At 40.8% G+C, this 17,519-nt stretch overlaps 1 protein-coding gene across 1 annotated transcript in view; it reads left to right on the top strand.

Annotated features, from left to right (window-relative positions):
• The window catches only part of CRYZ (crystallin zeta), a 28,885-nt gene that overhangs the window by 505 nt on the left and 10,861 nt on the right, over nucleotides 1-17,519 (top strand). The window contains exons 2-5 of the mRNA XM_069594779.1: nucleotides 5,072-5,195; nucleotides 6,824-6,976; nucleotides 10,622-10,785; nucleotides 17,205-17,256. Coding sequence (XP_069450880.1) covers nucleotides 5,085-5,195; nucleotides 6,824-6,976; nucleotides 10,622-10,785; nucleotides 17,205-17,256 — 480 coding nt within the window. The 5' untranslated portion in view covers nucleotides 5,072-5,084. The remainder of the gene's footprint in view (nucleotides 1-5,071; nucleotides 5,196-6,823; nucleotides 6,977-10,621; nucleotides 10,786-17,204; nucleotides 17,257-17,519) is intronic.

Raw genomic sequence — 17,519 nt, 5'->3', positions numbered from 1 at the left:
AGGAACCGACTTGGATTTTGGCTGCGTTCCTTTCCTGCGTCCCGTTCTGCCCAAGAACCATGGGATAAGGAGTTTGTGGCCAGTTACTCCGCACCTGGGGCTGCAAGTTGATCACCTGTAGGTCACCAGGGCAGTTTGACTTACTGGTCCTGAGAGCCCGGTTTTGCTTACTGGCAGGGTCAGCGTTTCGGGTCCCACCGCGGGGCGCCCACCCCGCAGCCTCTGCCTGCCTGCCCCCCACTAGATTTCCCCTCGGCCTGGGCTCTGGATTCCTGCGGCCTCTCGCGGCTGCTGTGACCCGGGGCCACTCGTGTTCGGGTTTCCTAGGGCTTCTTCTCTCCGGTCTTTCCTCCTGCTTTGGTGACGTCTTGGAGAGAATTGTGTAGACCCCTTCCACCCCGCCATGACCCTCATCTAGGAGACTCTTCAAAAAACAAAATTCCCTGTTAGCACATCGTTGGGTATTTATACGTTTCTAGAGGAGACTTATCTCAGTGACCAAGGAAGGTGTAGTAATGATTCAACCATTGAAAGGCTAAAGTTTGGACTGATTGTTAGCAACTAGTGGAAATGGCTTCCCATGTGGCACAGTGCTAAAGAATCCGCCTGCCAACACAGGAGAGGTGAGAGAGGCAGTTTTGATTCCTCACTTGGGAAGAGTCCCATAGAGGAGGAAATAGCCTCCCACTCCAGTATTCTTGCCTGGAAAATTCCATGGACAGAGGAGCCTGGCGGGCTACAGCCCACCGGGTCCCCAAGAGTCCGACAGGACTGAGCACAGCACAGCATTAGTGGAAAATGGCTGTGTGATTCCCACTGAAACCGTCGGAACACTCCATGAGTGTCTGGTCAGCAGTAGTAAATCCTACGGAGCTCTGCGCCCCCAGCGCAGGAGCAGCCTGACCAGTTAGTTCCACCCAATCTTTTCTTCCAAACACCTGCAGGGGGTTAGAATAACTATCTGATCAGCTCCTCCTGCCCTCCTAATCAGAAGTGGGTGCTAAGAGCCAGGCCCAGGAAGTAGTATCCTGACAAGGTCATTCAGCTAAGAAGAGACTTTTCTTTGGCTGCTTTTAATTAAAAAATTTTTTTTTCTGGCTTAAGAATAAATATGTTACTATGAGTCATTCTTGATCAACCGTAGCACATTTATAATGTTTGATTCTCTTTCCAAGTTTTTTTTTTTTTCCTTGTTAGAAATTCTTGAAAAGTAAGAATTTTTTAAAAAATAATATATGTCTTTGCTTTGGCTTTGTGAATCGATCTGTTCATTCTATGTGAGAATATATTTCCAACGTTTTCCCTATCCCTTTAATTTTCATTTAAACCAAACGGGTTCAAGCATAGCTAGAAAAATATCAGTGTTGAAGGAAGAATTTTAAATTCTGTATTTCCTCTATTTGCAAAATATGGTTAGGTAACATTTCATAGGTTAAAAAGTAAAACTGAACAATAAACCAAGGTGCTCTGATTGAAAGTTTATATTTGATAAATAGAAAAACCTGCTAAAGTACATTTTAATTAAAAAACACAAGCAGTGTGATGAGCCTGCTGCTGACTGTAAATGATTTACTCTGAATAATAGAGCTTATAGCCTGTCAGGCGTGCTCTGAAGCACTCCCCCATGTGCTGCTGCAGTTCATCTTCACAAGGATCCTATGCTAAGGAGCATTGGCCCCATTTTATAGATAGGAAAATTATTATTATTTATTATTATTATAGTTTTCCTAAAAGAATCACATTCTGTGTATCTCTAGTAGATCCCTTAACTTATGGGCGTTTGAAAAATTTCAGACTCAAAGCAGATGTCTTAATCATAAAATATGTAATGCTACCTGCAGGTTAGCTGAATTTCATATCTCTAGCTCAGTCTGTCTCACTATCATCATTATAAATTCTATCTCTAAGAAATTAAATGTCCTCTCTGCCAATATTTCAAAGGTGAGATGAAAAGGATTTTACAGTTAGGGGGGAAAAATGCCCAATAACATTTAAGGTGTTGGGTTTCAGCTCTGCTTCAGTGTGACCCTGGTGAATCTCAACCCCTTAGATGTTTCCTCATCTGTAAGAAGGATGGTGATTTTATTTCCAGTTCTGCATACAATTAAATGGTGGTTTTAGTAACTGTTGCTTCTCTACCTATTGTGAAAATTCTGTAAATGGATGTGAAAGATGTGCTGTTTAGAAGAAATCAGGTATTGCAAGGGTTTAAGAATAATAATTACTATTTTAACAATTTTTTAGCATAGCCACCTATATTATGAAGCAAATGATGATCCTGTAGGTAGTTGAGGGGGTTCAAAGGCAATGATTGCAGATTGGAGCCTGAGCAATCGTAGTGGCAAGGGCTCTTCAGGAAATAAGACCACCAGAAGCAAAGTAGAAGTTAGAGTTGTCAAGGTCATGCCCTGTTTCCTTATGAGCTCCACAGGTTAAGGGGTAGTACTGGGCAAAATCGGGCTGGGGTGGGGTCTTCTAAACCCAGGATTAAGGGTGAGTCTCTTCCTTTCTTTGTTCTTTTCTTCCAATTTAGCAAATGTCCAGATGCGAGGAAAAAAATGTATGTGCTAGATATTTTTGACAGATCCTATTTCAGGGTAATTTTGCTTTTATTATTGCTACAGTTTTTTGAGGGTACTAGTGATGTCTGTTGGTGAGAAGATAGATGTGAGAGCTTGAAAGAAATAGAGAGGAAGTAAGTAGATATTAAAAATGGAAAGAGAGCTACACCTCTTAACATGGTGTGTGTGCGTGCGCGCAAGCACGTGCATTGAGGGGAGATGAAGGCAGAGTGGGGAGAGTCTGGGGCTTGTTATCCTTGCCCTGTGTGCTCTCTGTGTGTGGCACAGTGCCTCCCTTATAGTTAATGTTCAAAAACGCATGTTGAATGAATAACAACCAATGTTTGGTATTAGTGCTTTGTTTGAATAGTTCTCTGGACTGTGAACTCTTTGAGGTTAAGGACTTGATTTTACAACAGTCCCATAAATATTGTTAAATTAAAGATGACTATAGGATTATAGAACCAAAGATATTTTAATGAATACGAAGTTGGAAAGGAGAAACTAAGGGGGAAAGGAATCATGATATCACTATGTGTAGAAGTAAACATTTACTAGGTTCTGTGCTTCATACCTACCCTGGCTCTTGCATAGTAACCCTGAGTAGAACTCAGTTTTCAGATGAAGAAGCTCAAAAACAGTGACTGCCTTGCCCAAGGCCACATGGCTAGTAAATGATAGATCTGGGATTCATACTGAGAGCTGTCAGATTCCAAAGCCTGCACTCTTTTCACAACACCATGCTGAAGACAAAAAGGAGAAAAAAAAAAGAGCTATGTTCTTCTTTTCAGAGTAGAAAACTCTGGTCTGTACAACCTTTTCTTTTTCTGTTTTATTTTCTTTATATATATTTTTGCTTTCAAGTCTTAAGAAATACTCAGCTTGAGTGAAGATACAAATAGAAAGGCAGGAGTGAAACTGCTGGGTAGGTAGGGCATGAGCTGCCTGTTCCCCTGTCCTAGTTCCTGCATGGGCTTCTTACCCATAAGACTGCTCAGCTGCTGTACAGTGTGTGAGGCTTATACCTGCTTCTGACCCCACCCCCTTTTTCAATAAGAATACTGCCCTTTAGGCTATTTCATTGCTAAACAGCCTTTTAGCAATGGAGAGTTTATTTTCTCTTCTCTACTAGGTACTATATTAAATCATTTTGAATAAAGGGTTTTAAAATGGCACAACTCTTGGTTAATTATATCAAGAACTTTCCATTAATAACACCATCAAAGTGCTTTGATTCCCCCCACATATTTAAGGGCATTTTATAGTTAGCATGAGCTTTGTTCCAAGGAGTCCCTTGTTGGGCTTCAGTACACTGAAAGTCTGAATTCTTTCATCTCAAGTCTTAGTTTCTGCAGCTCTTTTTGATGTTTTAGCTGCTTGTGGTTGGTGAATATGATTACTCCAGAAATTAGCAAAGATGTTCCTGGTGGTGGCAGAGTTTAGCAATATGTGGTGTGGTTAATTTCAAGAAATTGTCGTAGCAGGCAAGCAAAATTATGGAGGTCAGACAAAGCCCTTTCATTACATCTCTATAGATGTAAGATTTCCAGTTACTCTCTCTATATATATTCTTTACCTTTCTAAGCTTATTTTAACTGTGAGTTTTCATTTCAATATTTACAATGGTAGAAGAGAAAGGATAACTATAAAATACACTTATGATTTACAGAAGATTACACTCAAAGCAGTTTTTAGCTGTTTATTTTTCTTTGTTAAAATGAATGAACTTCATAAAACTGAATGTTTCAGTGTTGATAAATCTCAAAAACTTAATACTGAGAGGAAAAAGCAAGTTGCAGAATTCAGTACAATGTGATCCACTATGATTATAAACTTTATTTATAAAGTTTGAAAACATGCAAAATAATAACAATAGCACACACTGTTTAACAGTGCAAAGACATGTAGCAGTGGAATTACATCCTGCCTGAGAACGATGAGCTCTGAGTTTATGGGAATAGTCACCTCCTAGAATTGTGGCACAGAAATGGGTCTGGGGACAGTTAGAGGAGGCTTCAGTTATATCTATAATACAATGTTTCAGGTTTTTACAGTGGTAAGATTTGTTAAAGCTGGGTAGCAGGTAAATGTTTATTGTATATTTTATATTTCTCTCTATATCTGAAATATAGTCTAACAAAAGAAGATCTGTTTATCTAATGTTAAGAAAACTTACATTAGCTCCTAGAATTTCCAAGATGTTATAGCCCAAGCTTACACAAAGCGAAACCTAAGATAATTGTATCATGCATCGTCTATCCAGATGTTTTTGTTTGTATGTTTGATTCCCTTGTTGAAAGCACTGAATCCCTACAGGAAATAATATGAAGCATTTTGCTTTGTAGCTGAAGGATTTGTAAGATGAAAGGTCCTTAAACATGAAATGAGATCAGTGGTAAGCTCATGATTTAAATTGTTGTTTGAAAAATTGTTTGATCTTCCCCCTCCAGGGGGAAAAACACAGTGATAGCCTAGATACAATATGACAATATGTTATTTTTTTTTCTTAGTATCTAGATCACCATGGCAACTGGACAGAAGTTGATGAGAGCTATTAGAGTTTTTGAATTTGGTGGACCAGAAGTACTGAAACTCCAGTCGGATGTTGCTGTACCAATTCCAAAAGACCATCAGGTGGAAATCATTACTTAAAAACAGGCAATAATTATACTGAGTGTATGTCTCTAGCACATGAAGTTATTGTCTGAAAGAATGATTTATAAAGACATTGCTTTAGGACAGACCCTGGAGAAGGGAATGGCAACCCACTCCAGTATTCTTACCTGGATAATCCCATGAACAGAGGAGTCTGGTGGGCTACAGTCCACAAGGTCACAAAGAGTCAGACACGACTTGAGCTACCTTCACTTCACTATACTGTTTACACCTTAAGCTCTGACAAAGAGAACATATAATTCTAACTAGTGAAGTAAATGTATAAAAAGAAAGAACATAAGAAAATTTTTGAAGTTGAAAATCATCTGTGTAGTGAAGTAATTGGATTTTTCTGAATGGAATCATGATTATTCAATTACAGTCTTTCATGATCTTTGTTTTATGCATGGGGAGAATAATTTTCTTCTGCATACATGCTCTTTCACAGACAAGAGATTTTAAATATAGATTTTAATCATTTCCAGAGACTTTAACAATGTACTTTTTCAATAAACATTGTATATTTTTATTACTGCACCTTCCATCGCTCCCATGTCTAACTTGCCTAGCAAGCCTTATGAGAATTTTTACAGTTTGGTTATGATTTGGCAAAGATTTATTTCTTATAATTTCTTCTCAGTAGACTGCTGTGACAATACAAGCTTTGTCTGACTTCCCCAAGAGGTCCTTTCATCCCTTCCGTCTTTGCATATACTGTTCCTTTAACCTGTTCCTTTAACTTCTTCCATTCTGAAAGATATCTACTCATCCTTTAAGAGCTAGATCAAATACCACTTCCTTCATAAGGCCTCTCCTTACTTTGATAGCAGAAGTATCATCCTATATTAAGGTCAGATGAGCTTCTATAATAGATGTAGCCTCAAAATTTCAATGGTTGGCAGCCTGGATGGGAGGGGAGTTGGGGGAGAATGGATACATGTACATGTATGACTGAGACCCTTTGCTGTTCACCTGAAACTATCACAACATTGTTCATTGACTATACCCCAATACAAAATAAAAAGTTTTTTAAAAAAATCTCAGTGGTTCTCATTCACTAAATTCCACAATTCTAAAATGTCAGTGCATAGAGTTCTCTTCCAAAGTGATTTAGGGACCTGTACTTCTTCTCTTGTGTGGCTCTGCCACCTTCAACACCTGTCTTCTGAGGTCACTAAGAAAGGGTGGAAACACTATGTACATTGCCTGGGAAGGACTTTGTGGGTCAGTCCCGAAAGTAGCTTTCGTCACTTATGTTTACGTTCCAGTTGACCGATTATAACTCTGAAGAAACCAGGAAGGAATATTCTTCCTACCTTGCTGTCCAGGAGGAGAAAATAGGTTTGATGAGCATGTAGAGGTCTCTGCACACATCCCCTCAGATACCTCCACCACTATTTTCCCCAGATGTGTTTAGTATAGCACAGAAACCATTCTGTCTTATCTTTTTATTTATATGGTGATTTCTAAAACTGGAATGTGAGCTCACTGAAGGCAGGGTTTTCCTCTCTTTTTGTAGCTCCCATGATCACTCCACTCCAGTCCGATGATAATGCTGAATGAATGCCTAACTGCTCTGTATGAACTGAAGTCCATTGTCATTGCAGGTTCTCATCAAAGTCGAAGCATGTGGTGTGAACCCAGTGGACACATACATTCGCTCTGGCACTCATAGTGTAAAACCACTACTACCTTATACTCCTGGCTTTGATGTGGCTGGGATAATAGAAGCTGTTGGGGAAAGTGTATCTGCTTTCAAGGTATTACATTTTTAATTATTTCTGCTTTAGCTTAATATGTATATTTTTTAACATTTTGACATAGTTTTAAAATGTGTTTGTATTTAAGTCTTTAAAAGGCCCAATGACACAATTTCTGCCACTTGGGGGACTCCTCTAGTCAAAAAAGAAATTGCCTTTTATCCAGGGACCTTGCTTGTTTGCATTGTTGGGAATAAGTGTTGGGTAATTTCTGTGTCTCCACATCCCCGTAGAATTGAACTGTGATCCTTTGATTTAACAGAAATACTTAAGGCAAGAATATAATAAGTAAGGAAATTATACTGTTTCCTAACTCTTGATAATACTCAGCCAACATAGTTTTTTCTTTTTTTTCCTTCTATAAAATTTAGTTCCACAAAATAAAGGGAAGGCTAATTCTTTTGAATAATAAGTAAAAGATGAATAAATGCAAGGTCAACTATACATTTTTAGAGCTATGATTCAGACGAAGGTGGCTGAGTCAATGTAGATGTTATGAGTTATGATCAGAGCTTTTGTTATTTATGTGCAAAAAGATATAAAAAACCTAGATAGCATATTCACATTCTAGCATCTGTCCTCATCATTCCTTGACCTGCTCAACTGTGGCAGCACATTTACCAAAATTGAACTGAGTGAAGATTAACAGGGTCTGGCCCAGGAAGCCAGGAAAATTCCTTTTGCTTTCTACTCCCCTGCCTATGGCAGTCCAGCTCCTGCCCTCGCCGCTCCACTGAGATGATGTTTACTAATGTCGCTAATGGCCTCTATATTGCTGAAGCTAATGGGTCCTTTTATGTTATTATCTGTCTTGACTTCTCCGGGACATTTGACACTCTCAGGCACTTACTTTTTCTTAAAAAAAAAAAACAAAACCTTCTTCAGCTCCTGTGACATTATATTCTCCAGGTCTCCCCCCACCCCCACCTCCTGTTCCTCTCTGAGCATCCTTTTTCAAGCTTCTTTTTCTCTGGATGTTCCTCACATCTTGGTGTTGCCCAGTGCCCACTGACCCTATGTAGACTCTGCCTTTTGTATTATCTGTCTTCTTCATGATGGGCTCGTATGCTCTCTCAGTTTCCATGGTCTAATGTGATATCTTTAGCTTAGGAGCTGGACCTGTTCTTTCCAAATATGGTGGCTACTAGCCACATGTGGCTATTTGAAATTCAAATTCAATTAAAATTAAAAATTCTATTCTTCCATTGCTTAATAGAGCCAAGTGTCTAGTGGCCACTGTTGGACAGTGCAGATGGAGAGCGTTTACATCATCACAGAAAGTTATGTTGCAGGGCCCACATCAGCAAACTCGAGGAACCTCTTACTCATGTCTACAACTGAGCTTCTCTTTCTCCCAATGGACCTGCTGCTCGCGTGGAACTGTCTTGGTGACATCTGGGGTCTGAGGCTTATCTATCCCTCACTCTGCTCTCCCTGACTGCCACTTTGGGAACTGTTTTCTCTCTCTTTTCCTCCCCACTGTAGTGTAGTTCTGGTTATCTTACATAGTCGCTTATCTGGATTTTTATAACAGACACTTAACTTACCACCCTCACTCCTAGTACCTCAAATATATCCTTGCTCTATAAGGAGTTATTCTCTAAAATGTAATTTAGATTGTTTTACACTATGTTTCAAATCTTGTATCAGTTCTTTATAGATTTCAGGGTATTGCTGGAATGCTTATGTTACAAAAGAAGACTGTTTCGTGGTCTTTCTCCTACTCATCTTTCCATTCTTATCTCCCATTCCGTCTCACTCTGTAGTTTATCCTTGAGTAATAACTGCTTGTTCTTCCCTGCATGTCCCATGCTCTTTCATCTCTGTGTCTTTGTATTGGTTCTTCTATGTGACAGAACTAAATCAAAGCCTGTAAACATGGGTTCAGGGGCTTTTACCCTCCAGCTTTCATTTCTTTTCATTTTTATCTCCCAAAACTGTTACATTCCACATATTAAACTACTTATTCCTTGGGAATGCATGCTGGTGATTTCTCAGCACCTATTCCTATCACTGTTCCCTGACTTAACTTTGTTTCCTTTATTGCTAGCATCTCTTCCCACTTCCAGTTTTCAAGATCTTGTCCTATCTTTCAAAGTGAAAGTGAAAAAGTTGCTCAGTTGTGTCTGACTCTTTGCAACCCCATGGACTATACAGGCCAGAATACTGGAGTGGGTAGCCTTTCCCTTCTCCAGGGGATTGTCCCAACCCAGGGATCGAACCTAGGTCTCCCGCATTGCAGGCGGATTCTTTACCAGCTGAGCCACAAGGGAAGCCCCTTATCTTTCAAGACCTAACTCAAATACTAGTTTCTCAGTCTAGCTGTTCTTGATTCCCTCAACTTTGAAATAGTTCTTTCTTTTTCTTGTACCTATCTTTGATGGCTCATCAGATTTACCTTGCTGTAAAATTCCCTCTCTCCTTTTTTCCCCTCTTCCTAGAGTTTAAGAAGCTTGAGATTAGGGAGAATGTCTTGCTATTAATATCCATCACAGAACTAAAAGTACTGCTTTTCATAGTGAATTCTTAAACAGGTTGGGATTATATTGAAATCAATGCAGTGTGTTTTTAAGCTGTAAAAACAGGATTAATCTGATGTTAGTCATACTTGACCATTTGCAGGCAACACTGTTAAGCAGTGATGCTTGTCTTTGACTCCTGGGTACCCTTGGAAACTTTTCTGTCTCTACCTCACCCTATAATGTTGTATTATAGGGAAAATTTAAGTGTATTGAGAGTTACTGCCTTAATGTTTTGCTTATTCCAAGGACTGTTTACTTTTTTTTTTTAATTGAAGAAACAGGATTTAGAAAAGGTGCTTGTACTGGGCAGTCTAATTTCCTTGGTGTACAGGCCACATGGAGCCAGCCTGTAGTGCTTGCATAGTGCCTTTCCTTACCCTCAGTTACACATCTGCCTTCCAGTAGTGACGACCCAGCAGGCGTTTATGGAGAGTTTGTTATATGTTTCTGGTGCTGCAACAGGTCAGGACATTTTCCTGGCTCATCTTTGTGGTCGGGATCCAGGCAGAGTTGCCTGCCTTTTGGTCCCTGTGTGAAAAATGAGGGAAATGCGGGAACAAACCTACAGAAAGGATTTAGAACAGGTGTTTGGAAGAAACCTTACATTGTATTTGTTTCTTCTTCCCAGTATTTTGGATAAAAAAACGTTTATGTTAACTACCATTTATTAACTGCTTGATCTGAGCAAATTACTGAACTTATTTATGCCTTCATTTCCTCATCTTTGAAGTGGGATTATCTAAAGGGAGGTAATGAAAGTTTTCCTCATAGACTGTTGTGAAGATCAAATTAGATACCACTCATTAGACACTTAATGCTGTGCCTTGCACAGCAAGCCGTCAATAAAGGTAAGTTATCATCATAATCTTTAGACCATTCTGGACATTCTCTCTTTTCTTATTTTTCCTATTTCCCTTGATTTTTCTTCTTCTAGTTTCCATTAACAAAACATTTAAAAATGTTCCATATTTTGAAGTTGTTTTTATGAGACCTTAGGATGTAGACAACAATATATAAATACTGCTTTTATTTCTTGTTATAAATGTTGCATTCTAAAGGGTTACACCCATGTTGACAACCTTTTTAATCCCTGAAGCATTTATTAATTTATTGCTTTCCCCAGAAAGGTGACAGAGTTTTCACTACCAGGACGATCTCTGGGGGCTATGCTGAGTATGCTCTGGCAGCCGATCACACTGTTTACACACTGCCAGAAAAACTGGATTTTAAACAAGGAGCTGCCATCGGCATCCCATACTTTACTGCTTATCGAGCTCTGCTTCACAGGTAATAACACACTCTGTCAGCTTTATAACCAGCACCAGAGGAGGGCGATATTAATTGGAGGAAGGTAATATATAATTTATGCTTCCTACCACCCGTCTACCCATTGGTCATTTTTGGTTCCCATTAAGTTACCGTTAAGGTTTATGGAGCGGAAACTCTGCTAATTTGGTAGATTGTTCTAATCACTGAAGAAAAAAAGACAAGAACAGCAAAACCCCATCTTTGTCTTCAAGATGCTCATAGTCTAGTAAGGGAGAGAGACATAAGAGTAATAATACTGATATATAATGTGGAAAGGACAGCGGTAGAGATGTGCATAGGGATTTACGGGATCACAAGGGACATGCCTGTGGTAATGAGATCAGGCTTCCAGGCAAGGCATAAGTCTTGGATTATTTTAAAGCCATGGTTCAAAAATCTCATTATCCAGCTCCAGAAACTAATTGCTGCAACTTTAAAGTACAGTGGCTCTACCCTAGTCCCCCTGGTCAGTTTCCACAGCTGATACCTGAGAATCTATATCTTAATCAAATTCCCTAGGTATTCGAAAAGCATCAGAGAGCATTATCCTGGGGGAGGGTAGCTGGGAATAGGGAGGGTATTCTAGAGAATGGGAAGAGCTGGTGTGGGGAGCAAACATAGGGGTCTCTGGGGAGAAGAGCTATAGCAGTTTGCTTTTGTTAGAAGATTTCAAGGCAAAGAGTGGTGAAGAATAAAGTTGGAACATAGTAATCTCTCAGTAAATGTTAGCTGTCATTATCAAATAGGTGCACCTCAGATTGTAAAACGCTAGATTTAGTGCTCACATATTGTTCTGTAAGGTCTTGGGGGTCATGTAGTGTTTTATTCAGGAGAATGATATTGTCATATCTGTGTTTTATTAGGATCACCCATCTGCTATGGGAAGGATGGATGTTATGACAAGAGTGGAGAAAGACATGGGAGAATCTTATAGAAGTACCCTCTGGACATTATTAATACTTAAGGGCCAGAGCAAGGCTCATGGTAGAGGTGGAGAGGAAAGGATAACTATTTAGGGGGTAAAATCAGAAATATTTGGTAACTATTTGCATGTGGAGAATGAGGAAGAGAAAGAGCTTAAGAATACTTACAGCTTTATAACGGGTAATGTTTGACTTGACAAAGAGAAGGAGGGAAAAGTTTCAGAAGGAAACTGAGTTCAGTTTTGGTCATGAAACTGAGACAGACATCATCATGGAGAAGTCCAGCAGCCTGTCAGATGAAAGAGTCTGAAACTCAAAGGCTGGAGCTTTAAATTTGGGGCTGTCAGCATGTGGTAAGAGCTGACGAAGTGAAAGTCACTGAAATTCCTCTGGGAGTGAGAACACCAGTGCAGAGAGACTGGAGCTGTACTGAGCATTAATAGTTAGCATGTGGTCAGAGGTAGGGGACAGAGTCCTGAGAGAGGCAAAGGGAGGGTAACCCAAGGCCGAGAGTCTAGAGGTCACTGAGTCTGCTAAACATCCATAAGCCCGTGCGTGTTGAAGCCAGGAAGACCTCAGTTTTAGTACTGTCTCCACCTACTATTAGTCAAGTTGCTTTCCTGTCTCAACTGTAGTTTACTGACTTGAAAAATACAGATAATAATAGAAAGCACCTTGGGGTGTGGTAGAATTAGATGAGGTAATGCTTATAAAGCTGTTTAGTTCAGTTCAGTTGCTCAGTCATGTCCAACTCTTTGTGACCCCATGAATCGCAGCACGCCAAGCCTCCCTATCTATCACCAGCTCCGAGAGTCTATCCAAACACATGTCCATTGAGTTGGTGATGCCATCCAACCATCTCATCCTCTGTCGTCCCCTTCTCCTCCTGCCCTCAATCTTTCCCATCATCAGGGTCTTTCTCAAGGAGTCAGTTCTTCCCATCAGATGGCCAAAGTATTGGAGTTTCAGCTTCAGCATCAGTCCTCCCAATGAGCACCCAGGACTGATCTCCTTTAGAATGGATTGGTTGGATCTCCTTGCAGTCCAAGGGACTCTCAAGAGTCTTCTCCAATACCACAGTTCAAAAGCATCAATTCTTTGGCGCTCAGCTTTCTTCACGGTCCAACTCTCACATCCATACATGACCAGTGGAAAAACCATAGCCTTGATTAGATGGACCTTTGTTGGCAAAGTAATGTCTCTGCTTTTGAATATGCTATCTAGGTTGGTCATAACTTTTCTTCCAAGGAGTAAGAGTCTTTTAATTTCATGGCTGCAGTCACCATCTGCAGTGATTTTGGAGCCCCCCAAAATAAAGTCTGACAGTTTCTGCTGTTTCCCCATCTATTTCCCATGAAGTGATGGGACCAGATGCCATGATCTTCATTTTCTGAATGTTGAGTTTTAAGCCAACTTTTTCACTCTCCTCTTTCGCTTTCATCAAGAGGCTTTTTAGTTCCTCTTCACTTTCTGCCATAAGGGTGGTGTCATCTGCATATCTGAGGTTATTGATATTTCTCCAGGCAATCCTGATTCCAGCTTGTGCTTCCTCCAGCCCAGTGTTTCTCATGATGTATTCTGCATAGAAGTTAAATAAGCAGGGTGACAATATACAGCCTTGACAAACCAGTCTGTTGTTCCATATCCAGTTCTAACTGTTGCTTCCTGACCTGCATATATAAAGCTGTTAGTACGCGAATAGTACAGAGCAAGTGCTCAGTTAGCGTGGGTGGTGTTAGGGGTGGTAGCTGATGTTGCTACCAAGAAGGGAAGCTAGCTGTCAGTGCAGCAGTGAGAACTGTTTGGGAACAAAATAACAGCCAGGCTTAGTGATAGGAGGTCAGTGGTGGCTTTTGTCAGATCACTTTCAGTAGAGTGATGGAGCGAAGCTTGAATGAATGGGTTGAGAAAGGAAAAGGAAATCGATTCTTGAATGGAGACTACTCTTAAAAAGCGGGGAGACAGGCAGAAAGAGGTAGGAAAACTACTTGAAGAGAGTGTGGGAACAAAAGGTTTTTTTTTTTTAAAGATGGACAGGACTTGGTTATTTTTATAGCTAAGAAAGGATGTAGCCGAAATCGACAGATGGGAAGCTTGGAGAAGAGGGCAGAATAGTAGATGTAACAAGATCCCGTGCTGGGCAAGGATTGGACTTAGCATAGAGGTAGAGAGATTGGCTTCTGATCAAAAGGACAACTCGCCTGTCAAACCTGGCAGAGGCAGTGAGAGAGTCAATTCCTAGGCAGGTTGATAAGAAGTCCCGGGGTCCCCAAGGAGAGAAGGGTCTGGAATGCTCAAGGAGGAGGAAAGGACAAAATTTTTTCCTCTCCATTCCTTGGTCTTAGTCACATAAATCATGTTTTTATCTTTAAGCTTTGAACTGATGATTACACAAAAAACAGTTCAGTTTAAACTCTGTACTAAGGGTTATATAACAAAAATGTATCCTGCTTGAGGACAGTTTCTGGAAAAAACCTTCTGGCTAATCCTGTTATCTTAAAATGTAAATTATGGGAGTGGGTCTAGTAAGATCTTTACAACCTCCAGACATTCTTTTGATTCATTGTAATAACTAATTAAAAAGTATATAATTCCATTGCTAACACTAGGGAGGGGCACTCTTTCTGCCCCCGTCAGAAGCTTTCTCCATCTCTTTTATGCTTTAATAAAACTTTATTACACAAAAGCTCTGAGCAATCAAGTCTCGTCTCTAGCCCTGGATTGAATTCTTCTCCAGAGGCCAAGAATCCCAGCGTCTTTTGTGGTTCAACAGCAACCTTTCAGCATTGGTGTACTTAATGGAAAGTTTGTGGGCAGGGAGGTGAGGCATTGAAGGAGCTCATATGTGATTGCTTCATTTTCATAACTAAATAGGAAGCAAAGTGACCTTTAACTGTAGTGGTACCAAAATGCATGGTCATGTGATTTTTTTCTTAGGGTATTTAGCCATTTGGATACATTATCCAGGGAAAGTAGACCATAATATTAATCCAGGGCTGGAATATCAGTGGCAAATTGAAAGAGCACAAAGGAAATGGGAACACTGGAGAGAAAGAAGGAAGTTGGGGTAATGGCCCATGGCATCCAGGCTGATGGGAGTGTGCCAGGAGCAGCAAGAGGGCAGAAAAGGAGCAGACAGCAAGCTCTGTGAAGCCAAAGAAAAGGTTTTGAGGGAATATGCGGTTACAGAATCAGAACAGGAGATCAAGACTGGTTATTAGTGTCTGATATTCCTCAGGTAGAATGGTTAGGGATGACTGCTAGGTATGGGAAGAGGGTGGTAGAAGTAGAGGAGAATTCAGGAATTATGAGTTTTCTTCCCATGAATGTTGAAATCTGTCAGGTTGGGGCTGGATTTGGGGTGGAAGAAGAAACCTATCGGAAGCTCCAGTACTTTGGCCACCTCATGCGAAGAGCTGATTCATTGGAAAACACCCTGATGCTGGGAAAGATTGAGGGCAGGAGGAGAAGGGGATAACAGAGGACGAGATGGTTGGATGGCATCACTGACTCAATGGACATGAGTTTGAGCAAACTCCAGGAGATAGTGAAGGACAGGGAAGCCTGGCACGTCACAGACAATAGGGTCACAAAGAGTTGGACATGACTTAGCAACTGAACAACAAGGAAACCTATGAGCCAGGTCCTAGGCTTCAGTGACTAGGAGGGGGTAACACAGCAGCACGGGAAGCCAGGCCACGAGCTCCAGCCCTGCTACAGGCCCCAGGGGCAGAGGACCGTTAGTGTTCTCCAGAGAAGCAGAACCAGCAGAATGTGTATATTGAGGGATGGAGTCCTGCTGAGTCTAAAGTCAGTAGAGAGGCCAGCAGGCTGGAGAGCCTGAGAAGAGCAGCTGTTCAAGTTTAGAGATAGTCTGCTCTCAGAATTTCTTGCTCTAGGAAAAGTCTGTCTTTGTTTTACTAAGACCTTCAAGTGGCCAGGCCAACCTACACTATGGAAGATAATCTGCTTTATTCAAAGTCTCCTGACTTAAACATTAATCTTATCCAGAATAGCACCTACACAGACATATCCAGAATGTTTGACCCATATCCAGCACCATGGCCCAGCCAAGCTGACACTCAAACTTAACCATCACAGTGACTACACGAGGATAGAAGGAAGGTAGCCATGGAGACCCAGTAGACGGTTTGCCTGCTTTTTCTCCACCTGCTGCAGGCCCAGAGGTTTAGGACAATGTACTTAGTGTGTGGAGACTTGTTTATAAGATTTAGAAAAAATCACTGGAAGTATTTCATGACCCAGAGTATAACATTGGTAATCCTATTCCCTTAAATTTGTATTCTACTTTTTAAAATGTCCAAGTGTTTTGGTAATAGCTGTCTCAGTTTATCACTCCAAACCCTCAGTTTAACTCACTGTGCTCAACCCCCCATCTCCAAGCGAGCATGTTGGAGAAACTTCATTTACTGACTCACAGCTGCCATTTGTCAGCTGTTGGCACACGGCCTTGAGCAGGACTCTGGGTGACTGTGTTCTCACTCCCAGATTGAACAGGATATCTATACAGGGTGGTATGATTTAGTTGCTAAGTTGTGTCAGACCCTTTGTGACCCCATGGACTATATAGCCCACCAGGTTCCTCTGTCCATGGGATTTTCCAGGTGAGACTATTGGAGTGGGTTTCCATTCCTTCTCCACTCTACAGGGTGACCACCCTCAATTGTCCTGGTAAACAAGGGATCCTCACTGAGAGATCCGGACCACATGGCCGTTGCTGGCCTGTGACGTCAGCATTTGTCCATGTGAAATGATAAAGCATCACTGTGTCCTGCTGCATGTTTTTGTTTTCAGTGTAATAGAAAAGGAGTGGGTGAACCAGAGGTCGAAAGAATATGTCATTTTACCAGAGGCTCTGGGCATTTTAGGGGGTGGTAGGGGAGCCTGTGTGACAGGACTTGTTATATTTCTTACTCTCTTCCCATCGCTGACTCAGCATTGGTTTCTGAAACAAGGGCTTGGAGGCTGTGCAGCCAGGTGTTGAAAAGCATGGAGAAGGAAGAGAGTAGCTGCTGCATTTACTCAGGTGTGAGTCTGAACCATGGAATAAAGACTGAGCTATAATGACCCTTTTTGAGACACTTTCTGTGGGAATGAATGGGAGACTCCAGTTCTTCCAGGTGAAGCAATTTCCCTTGACACATTCACAAAGCCTCTTAGCAGGTAGCACAATTATGATCCTGGCACCCCAACAATATCTGGCACATGGTTGACTCCCAGTAGACATTTGTTGAATGAATAAATGAATTGAATGTTTTCTTCTATCTGTGGCTCTAAAGAACCATTGTTTGAGTCTGGGGAGCGTGGAGAATATCTCGGGTTGTCTATCAGGATGAGTTTCTTCTTTGGGTAACTGTTGGTTGACATGAAGGTAGAATTTTCTTAAGAATTATGACAAACACTGAGCTTAATTAGCTCCAAAGTAAGGCGATGAACCTGTGCTTTCTTTTTCAGTGCCTGTGTGAAACCTGGAGAAAGTGTTCTGGTTCATGGAGCTAGTGGAGGAGTAAGTATTTTTTTCTTTTAAGTTTTCTGCCTTTTTTTAAGAGGTTATGTTTGTGGGTTTCACATTATATTTCTTTAAGTTGCTTTTAAAAACCAAATTTATAAATATAGTCAAGGGTGATGACTTTTCTTCTTTTTGTAGTGAGACTTTAGATTCTGTCTTCTGAAGGTGATTCCCCATCATATTCGTTTAGCATTTCTTGATTAATATATTCAACAGATTACCCGATCATAAATGTATGCATTCGGTTTTCCACCTGTGTT

The sequence above is a fragment of the Ovis canadensis genome, chromosome 1 (genome assembly GCF_042477335.2).
Source record: "Ovis canadensis isolate MfBH-ARS-UI-01 breed Bighorn chromosome 1, ARS-UI_OviCan_v2, whole genome shotgun sequence".
Classification (NCBI taxonomy): Eukaryota; Metazoa; Chordata; class Mammalia; order Artiodactyla; family Bovidae; genus Ovis; species Ovis canadensis.
The sequence above is the reverse complement of the archived record's forward strand: the minus strand, read 5'-3'. Positions and strand labels throughout refer to the sequence as shown.